Source organism: Etheostoma spectabile, unplaced genomic scaffold, assembly GCF_008692095.1.
Source record: "Etheostoma spectabile isolate EspeVRDwgs_2016 unplaced genomic scaffold, UIUC_Espe_1.0 scaffold00005895, whole genome shotgun sequence".
NCBI lineage: Eukaryota > Metazoa > Chordata > Actinopteri > Perciformes > Percidae > Etheostoma > Etheostoma spectabile.
The window spans coordinates 1-9,295 of NW_022603309.1; the positions used below are offsets into that span (position 1 = coordinate 1).

The 9,295-nt window shown below is 40.6% G+C and overlaps 1 protein-coding gene across 1 annotated transcript; it reads right to left on the bottom strand.

Moving 5' to 3' along the window:
• Window positions 1–7: 7 nt before the first annotated feature.
• LOC116677812 (rho GTPase-activating protein 19) lies at window positions 8–8,843 on the bottom strand (the record flags this gene model as incomplete). The annotated part of the gene is made up of 11 exons (XM_032508063.1): window positions 8,773–8,843; window positions 7,045–7,322; window positions 5,949–6,029; window positions 5,305–5,514; window positions 4,752–4,978; window positions 4,441–4,527; window positions 4,283–4,348; window positions 3,441–3,647; window positions 3,181–3,288; window positions 1,194–1,307; window positions 8–52 (listed from the first exon to the last, which is right to left on the bottom strand). Coding segments are annotated over exons 1-11 (1,467 nt in total), but the record flags the coding sequence as incomplete, so codon positions are not given.
• Between the last annotated feature and the right edge of the window lie 452 nt (window positions 8,844–9,295).

Sequence of the window (9,295 nt, forward strand, 5' to 3'; positions counted from 1 at the left end):
TCACTACCAGCCCCGCCTTCCCCAACACAGGACCATTCAACGGGCTCTTCACCTACAATATAACATGATGATATGGCAGCAACGTATGGTTAAAATGTTGGATCATCGGCTAATTTTGTAGATGGACGAAAATAGAAAGAGAGAACTATCAATCAAACACAATGTTAGAGCCAAAAAAGGCGATAACACAAGGGGCCCTATTTTAATGATCTGAGCGAACAACGTTAAGCGCTTGGCACAGGTGTGATTAGGACATGTTTAAATCCACTTTTGCTAGTTCAGACGGCGGAAAAACGCGCCAGGCACATGGTTCAAAAGGGCTGTACTTAGTGTTTTCAGTAATTCATAGGTGTGTTTTGGGCGTAACATGCAATCAACCAATCAGAGTGTCATATCCCATTCCCTTTAAAACCCAGGCGCGTTTTAACCTTTACACATTGCTGGCGGATTTGCACCATCATATTTCTTTTATATTTATGATCTTTTACATGTGTGTGTGCTGCTAGACGTCCCTGTGTGTGTAACAAGGACAGTGTGCGCGGATAAAATAACAATGAAATGTTATCGACCCTAGACCAGGTTTTTGTTGATCAATGGCGCGATCACTTCCCGCTGCCTCAAGATAGAAATACACCAAGAATGCACCTGAACACACCTCCCTGTAAGACCAGCACGCCCGTGGGCGCAAAGATGGGCGCAGGTGCATTTGTTATTGAAACGACGTGGGTGCTGGACAGGAAATTGACAACTGCGTTGGTCTTAAAATAGCAAAGACGGGGAACAGCGGGGAACAGTAGATGTGTTCTTTTGATGCTGCCTTTCTTTAAATGACTGCTCATTTCTTTAAATTTCTTATGCTGCACTGTAACTTTTATTCTTGTATTTTATGTGTCCTAATGTTTCTATTTTGTTTTAAACTGTCTATTCATGTGTTTTATTGGTTTTTAATGCTTAACTGTTTGTACTTGTGTTTTATCTGTTTAACTGATTTTATGTAAAGCACTTTGAATTGCCCTGTTGCTGAAATGTGCTCTACAGATAAAGCTGCCTTGCCTTGCCAAAGACACCGGGTGCAAGATAGGGCCCCAAAGTGTGTAGTCACCATGAAGAAAGAGTACAGCAAAAATATAAAGTTCATTGGATATTGTCTTTAACAATGACAACAACAAAAAAACTATGTCAGAAAGGCTTACCCCTTGCCACATGGCGTTCTCTTTCCCAGGTTTTCTTTCTGTCCTGGTGACAATCTCAGGGGAGATGTGTTTGAGCCGCCGTTCTGCTGTCAGCTGCTCACCACGAGCTTTGCGCTTTTATCGGGAAAAACAAGTTTTAAAAGGTAAGCTTAAATAAGAAAATGTATGTCCTGTTAAGTTTGAGCAGGTTGGCATGTGGTAGAGTGGTTTACCGATAAGACATCACAGGATTTCGACATAGCAAAAGATTTCTCAAACAGCTTTCCAGCTGTGGAAATATTCAACGAGAGAAAAACTACACAGTATAAGGCTGAATCTCATTTTACTATCTTACCCGTTACCCCTTCCCCTAGGTTTTGCACATTCACGTGAGACCTAGTGCTGTCCCAATTCTCTTTTTGATTACGTGCTAGGGCTAAGATGAAGAGATGTATACCCCTTCAAAACTTAGGGAGGACGCAAGCTTACTTGTAATGTTGATTTGCACAACGGTCCGCTTTTCTCTGCCTTGAACGGACTTAATGCACGTCTACAGTTTTAACCATTAGGAGAATTTTGTTTGATATCAGTGCACAACACTTGCTTTACATATACCGTCCTGTATCACACAGAGACACAGGAGGACACAGCAGCTGATCCACATTTGGGCTGAAAACAAGCAGAAGTTTCTTAAATCATGTGTTCATGTTGTACCCATTCATTATTGCATTGTTACTGTACTATTGTAATCATTTGTAATTAATTCCTATTCATGCACCTCTATGTTGTTGTGGGTTATGATATGGGAAACTGATGAAAGAAATGTGAGGTAAATGTTACTGACTGGTCCGATTTTTAAAACTCTTCTTAAAACTCACTTCTACACTTTGGCTTTTAACCCAAACTGAGACTTGATCCTATCTGTTTTTATATAGTGTTATTGGGTAGATCTTCACCCCCAGTTTATTATTTTTATGATATTGTGACTGCTATTTTTTATCTTGGTTTATGTTTGCTGCCTTCGTGTACAGCACTTTGTTCAGCTACTGCTGATGTGAAAGTGCTTTATAAATAAAGTGATGATGATGATGGATATCAGAATAGCTGTAGTTAGTTTGTGGTCTTGTGTCTTGTTTAGTTTTACACATTTGAGTGCCTTTTTATGTGTGTGACATGTAAGTTATGGTTCTAATAGTTGATAATGGTCCTGTAATAATATATTTTATGGAATGTTTTTGCCTGCTATTTTTAATTTATTGGGCAATAAAGACAGAATTTTGTTAACAAAATGTTTTTCTGAACATCAAGGACATTCAAAACGGTGATAACTGAAAACAGATGTACAACACACCATGTGGGTGTGTATACACACATGTATTGCAAACAGACCTGAGTACTACACAGATAAGAACATCTGCCTCTGCACCACCAAAGTGAACATAAAATAACTATTAAATATATTAAATATATAAATGCATACGACACTGTTGTCAAAAGCCACCCAATTGACACACTTGCAGACGGCATCTTGGAAGTTTGTGAACATTACTGTATGGTGATGTAACCAAGTGGTGTCCCATTTCATAGGGGTATGTTTTCACCCCTAGCCCTTACCCCTTGGTTTCAGGGGCCAGGGGTTAGGGGTAAGATGGAGAAATGGGAATCAGCCTAATGCTGCCAAATGAGCTTTTCTTTTCATTTTAAAGATCCAGATCTCGTCTGTCAAAAGAAGTGTTGACATGACCCTGTTTGCATTTGTGAGGCTAGAAACAGCAAATGTTCACGACATATTTGATAAGAAATGTAAGCAACTCAATATAAAGTATGATCTGGCATCATTGATTTGGTGACTAAAGCATACCGACTAATTATGAGCTAATTATTAATTGTGAGCAAAAAACAAAGTGGATAACATTACAACAGCCTTTAAAAAAAAAAAAAGGTTTTGTGAAAACTCGTCATCCTCCTCTGCTACTCCTCATTGTGACTTTCACACATAGTTTAGTACCTTGATGAGGCCACCGAAGGAGCGGGAACGTGGATGTTTCTTGCCGGGAGCTGGGAGAAGCAGGTGCTGCTCTTTAGAAGGTGTGTCTGCGGATGTCTGCTTGACCAACTGCACATGGGGGAAAAAAACTTCCATTTTATATTAAAAGACTTAACACACAGAGGAATTTGCATTCGGGAGGATCAACAGCAGAAGCAGCTCAGTTTCTACATGCATCAGCCAGTTGAACACTAGGAATGTAAAAAGACCCTGAGGGGAACCTGTCGGACGAGTTTCTTCTTCTTGGCGGAGTCGGGCATGTTGTGGTTGACGTGTCTGAAGAGCTCCTTCAGAGCGTCTTCTGTGTATTGCTGAGCTGGTGACTGGAACTGTTCCTGAGAGCTGGGGCCCTGAACGGCCGTCCTCTTCAGGGTCACCGCTGCCCGCCGAGCGGGGGAGCTGCTCGCCGCCAGCAGCTCCAGGTCATCCTGAGAAAGGAGAAGGCTGTCAACTGCAAATGGACTCAATTACCCATGTGTGCGCAGGGAAAATGACAGTTCATGTTAAAAAAAAATTTAAAAAATACACGCAGCATTTGGTTTGATCACCATATTGTTTGCAGCATAGTGACTCAAACTTGCTGAAATGGTTGGTCTCCTTCACTGCCCTAAAAAATATGGAATACTGTCACTGTTGCTACATTTTTCACACTCCTTTTACAACAAGAGTGGTTTCTCTCTTTACCAACAATTGAGGTATTAATCCACTTCAGGGGTCACCAACTGGCAGACTCCTGTCCAAAACCGAATTTTTTAACAGGCAGAACGAGTAAATAGTATATATTTGTAGGTATCAAATTCTTCAAACCTCTGCGGGGGAAGAGGGTTAATGGACCTCTTTCAATATAAGTTGAATATCCCTGATCTACTTTCAATTTGTTAGATTTCATATTTAGAATGTTTTCACAAAGTTCATCTTCTCAGAAAAGAAAAACAGGGAAGCGAAAGAATGGATTCATTGCTATTTTGATAGCAGGGGAAGTGAGGACAAACTGCTAACTAACATGGTCTGGTGTGTTAATGTTGAAAAGGTGGTGCTGTGAGGTGGTGCTCCCTCCACTAACCTTGGTCTGCAGAGCCTTGGAGCCAGTGAAGTGCACTCTGGCGTATTCCCGCAGGTAGACTGGAGCCTGAACAACACGCAGCACACACCAGTCACATTTTATGTATCTAGATATCAGAGTATTTAGTAGTAGTAATAATAATAATAATAATAAATCACCCTGAAGAGTTTCTGTGAGTGTTTGATGAGGAAGGCCATGCTGCTGTTCAGTTTCTTCAGATTGTCTTTCAGGTCACTGGCTGTCATCTGGAACAAGAGGGAACAGAAGTCAGTCAACACCCAGTCACTTAACACTAAATTGAACACTATTAAATTCTACACAGACTGGCTTTAAGGAGAGTACTGTAAATATATGGCAGATTTTAGGCAATTTTCTTTAGGGTGAATGAATAACTGTGGTGAACAATTGCGTTTCCAAATTGAGCAAAATAATCTTCCTCGAAGCGCAGTTATAAAACGACAAATCTTACATGTTTGGGCCAAAGGACATGCGGGGCAAACATGAGGGCCAGGTTAAAGGCGGACATCTTGTTTTTGTCCTGATGCTTGGCAGTGTGGTAGAGCAGGTCCAGCAGGAGTTTCAGCAGTGAGCGGTTGGCCTGGGGTAACAGCAGAAAGAGGAGCTGCAGGGCCTCAATCTGACGCTCCTTGTTGGGTAACGCAGTCTTGTTGCCGTGTTCGTCAAACAGAGTTATATCTGGGAGAGGGACACGGGTGGAGGAAGTAAAGTCATGAAAAGATTTATTTAAAAAAAAGGTGTTGCCATTTTTCTTTTAAACAATAGCCCGTGACAAAACAAAAACAATGAATCTGCATTTGTGACTGATGAATTTCAGATGTCCTGCTTTTTAAAATATGCAGCATTCTATGTTTAATGTGGAGCAATCAATGCTGAATCATTATACGTTTAACAAAATGTCTAACTGTGTGTGTGTGTGTGTGTGTGTGTGTGTGTGTGTGTGTGTGTGTGTGTGTGTGTGTGTGTGTGTGTGTGTGTGTGTGTGTGTGTGTGTGTGTCCCTACCGGCTATCTTGAGGTGTGCGTGGAAGTGTCTGTGTGTGAGCAGGGGCTCGGGCAGCTCTCCCAGGAAAGTCTTGAGCAGCGTGGCCACGTCATTGGGGTGAAAGTCCCCAGACTTCAGGTCGACTTCGGCCCCGCTGTTGAGGAGCTCTTTCAGGGTCTGCTGGCGAACACTGTTCCCCGGCACCCGAAACAGACCCTCTACGTGCAGATCTGAGTGCATAGAGTTGAGTTTATTCAAGTAGCCTTATTAGAAGAACACATACTTGCCTCTAGGCTTCCTGGGGCTCTGAACACGAGCAGGTAGGAACCAGCAAGTAAAAACTTCTGAAATCTGATCATTCCAAGCCAGTTTTGGGCTATTTGGAATTTGTCTTTTTTTATTCTAGCTAAAAAACAAAACATGACATGCACACTACTCCAAAACAAATAGCGTAAAATACTATCCATATTCATCAGTAGAAAGACTGATATAAAGGGTTGTTCATCCTTCAAAAAAAAAAAAAAAAAAAGAATCAGTGGTGTTGTGTTGAATTCCCCAAATTTTCAGAAGGTTTTGTTCTTCCCCAGCAAACAATACTGATTTCACTTTTCAAAGATTCTGGAATGCAGATGTAAAAACAACTTTTATTATTTAGAGGACTCACTTTTGCTGAGGTACTCAATGAGCTGGTAGATCTGGGCAATGCAGCTCTCTGTCAGTGTGGTTCCAAACACGATGCCTTTATCTGTGAAAGTATTAGAAGAGAAGAGAGTGATGGATATGACCAAAGGTTACTGAAAGAGCGCTTCAATTTCAACAACATGCGACTTTAAGCCACGCAGTCCCTTCACAGGTCTAAAGCAGACATTAACACTAAAAAACAAGTCTGATGGCATCTCATACGCCACGTTGAAAGACCTATACTTAAGTCAAACAGGCTAGAAAAAAAGCAGGTTGGCCTGTGTGTAATTATTGTCAGCTGTTAAATCCCAAAATATGAAAATGGACAGGAAGTGAAAGCCCCCTCTCTAAGTACTGATCTTGCAGAACTGTTCCGAATTACATTTTCACGCATCCCTCACTTCCACAACACTGAAGTGATGCGTGCAGTTCATCCTCCCCTCCTCCTCCTCCTCCTCCTCCTCCTCTCCTCCTCCTCCTCCTCCTCCTCCTCCTCCTCCTCCTCCTCCTCGTGTATGCTCACCCAGATTATAGTTAATCATATTGCAAACATCTGTCACCTAATGTCTTGGTTTACTATGATTACTTTAGTTATAAATTACTAATTTATGTTGTTTGATTAAGCTAATATCAGAAACTGTGGTAAAATAATATTTTGGTTAGAACTTTTCCACTATATTGTTTTGTACTGTTGCAAGGTTGTATGATAATTCATTCAATAGATATGATTCAATTAGCACTTCTTAAAGCACTATTTCTGTTGTAATGTAACGTTTAAGTTGCTCATTCATGCATCTGACGTGGAGGAGGCCAAGAGAGTGGGTTAACATGCTGAATCAAACTCCAAACTGTCTACCGTTGATCAAGGCATGACTCTGACTGTGGTTTCTGATGGGCTCTGTGTTACAGTGATACAAGGTGGGGGAAAAAAATGGGGAGAGACTTACACCTCTATTAAGATCTGGATCAACAGTTGACGTACTGTACACTGCAGCTACACATACCCACCCACAGGAAGTGATATTCCCACAACAGTTACAGAAACATTGTAGTTAATTAAAAGGGAGCGATTGACTGACCTTTGCGTTTGAGGAAGTTGAAAGAGCGAAAGAAGCCTCCATTTCCACCTGTTGGCGTCTTAGGGCCCTCCTCACCAAGGAGCTGTGCAAACTCCGTCCCGGGTAGATCGATAAGGCGAGTAATGTTACTAAGCACCAGCTCCAGGAAAACATCAGGGTTCTCATGGCGGAGTTTCTCCACAAAAAAGTCGGGGCTGAAGAGGACTTGTGGTCGGTCAGCACAAGAGCCCCCGGGTGATTCCTCATGATTCATCACCATATTGCACGCTACACCTCTGCTGGGGAGAGACAGGAAGATGGTAAACACATTTTTCTCATAGTCTGGGAGAGGAAATCATACACACTTAATTATTATTAGAAGAAAACACAGGCACACAAGTCTGCTGCTTGATGGATTTTTTATGCTTTAAGTAGTAGACGTTATTAATGTCAATTAAGGATCATTGTTATATTCCCCTTCTGAAAAGCAACAGCAGTACAAATCAAAATGTCTATATGTTATAAATAGGATACACAACCTATGTTCAATAAACTAACCTTTGTGTTGTAAAAATTGAAAATCAACACTTTTGTTGAGGCTTTTTAATCGCTGTTTTTAACTTTCTTTAGTTTTTTTCCCCTATGTCCACTATTAACTTCCGTTTTACAGTTATTTCTGGAATTTACAGTCAATAAAAAAATAAATTATACCTAATGTTTGAGTTAGAAAAGCATAAATTAGGAATTATTTAGACTAAAGTAAAAGGAATGGATGTTGATGGATAATTACAGACTGGAATATGTCAACTTTTACTCAATACTATTTCAAAACCGCTTCAATGTTTTTTTTTTCAAAAGCTATAAAATTGAATAAGAAACCCCAAAATTAATGAAAGTAGAGATGTGTACTTGCCAAAGACTCAATCATGTTATTTGGGCTAATTAAAAAGAACATTGATGTAGGAAAACATGGGTTAATATTACCTGATGACATAGGCTTATTTTCTCAGTCCAGGGCCAAAGTTGACATTTTACAACTGTTTTCACAGGCTGCAGTATTCATAACAAGTAAATCGTTTTAGTGCCTCTTCCATTTCAACCTAACCCCCTTCTGTGTAGCCAATTCTGACAAAACCCATTAGCATCTATAGCCTCAAAAACGACTAAAGTTGAAACTACACTTCTGACCATTTCAGTGAAGCTTAAAGCTAAACAAAGGCGTTATTGCTGTTATGTTCCTTCCTTCACAAACGTTAACGTTATGCGTGTAAAGAAACGTAGGACCAGTGGGTTACTGGTATTATCACAGTACTGCACCACTAACGTTAGCTAGCTAACATACTTTTTTTTTTTAGCTCGTGTAACGTCAACGTTAGTTTGCTCAAACCTAGCTAACGTTAGCTATAGCTTGCTATGTCAACCCATAATCTCTCAGCTAACGTTAGCTAATGGAAGCTGTGAATTCCAACGAAACTTAACTCATTTTCGAATATGTATTACAATTATAAACAGCAATGACTGGCCACCAAGCTGCAGTGCACTTGCGTAACTTTAATATTTGAAAGCAGCAGCTCGAGCTCTCGGCTAACGTTAGCTAGAGTGACAGCCCTTGTCAATCAGTCTCACTGACAAAACACATGTTCACCAGTCTAAAATGTCTAAAGTTCAGCTTAAGACAAAGTAACGCTCACTCTGCGTCAATGTAAATAAGATTAAACTGTACCATTGTTAGTCTCCATTCGTTCTTACCTTCTATTTTGTTTGTTTTCATCGACATCTTTACCCGCAGCCATGTTCAGTTTGAATCCTCCGCTGTTATCCTTCAGGCCACGCCCACACCGTCAACCATTGGTCGTTTGACAAACGTGGGCGTGACGGGATGCGTCTGATTTGCCCATGTCCCTCACTGTGATTGGTCGGTTTGAATTCAGTAGCTTTTGTCAAGAGGAAAACAACATCTGTAAGGAAATCAAGCGAAGTGCTCTGTGCAAGTACACTGTACAACAATCACACATTCGTGGAAGTATTCACCACAATTAGTAAAACACTCAACATCACAAAATCCAAAATCACATTTCATCTCAACATTTCAATTGAATTTTTATTTCACACATGTCTACGTGTTCTTTATCATGTCTATCTATTCAAATGACTAGACAAAAAATGATATCTTGAGAAAAGTGGATTTTGAGGAGTCCCATTCATTCTGCACTCGCCTGTGATCACCCGCAGTGGACTCTGGTGGAACTGCAACCAGTTCAGAAGCCGGAAA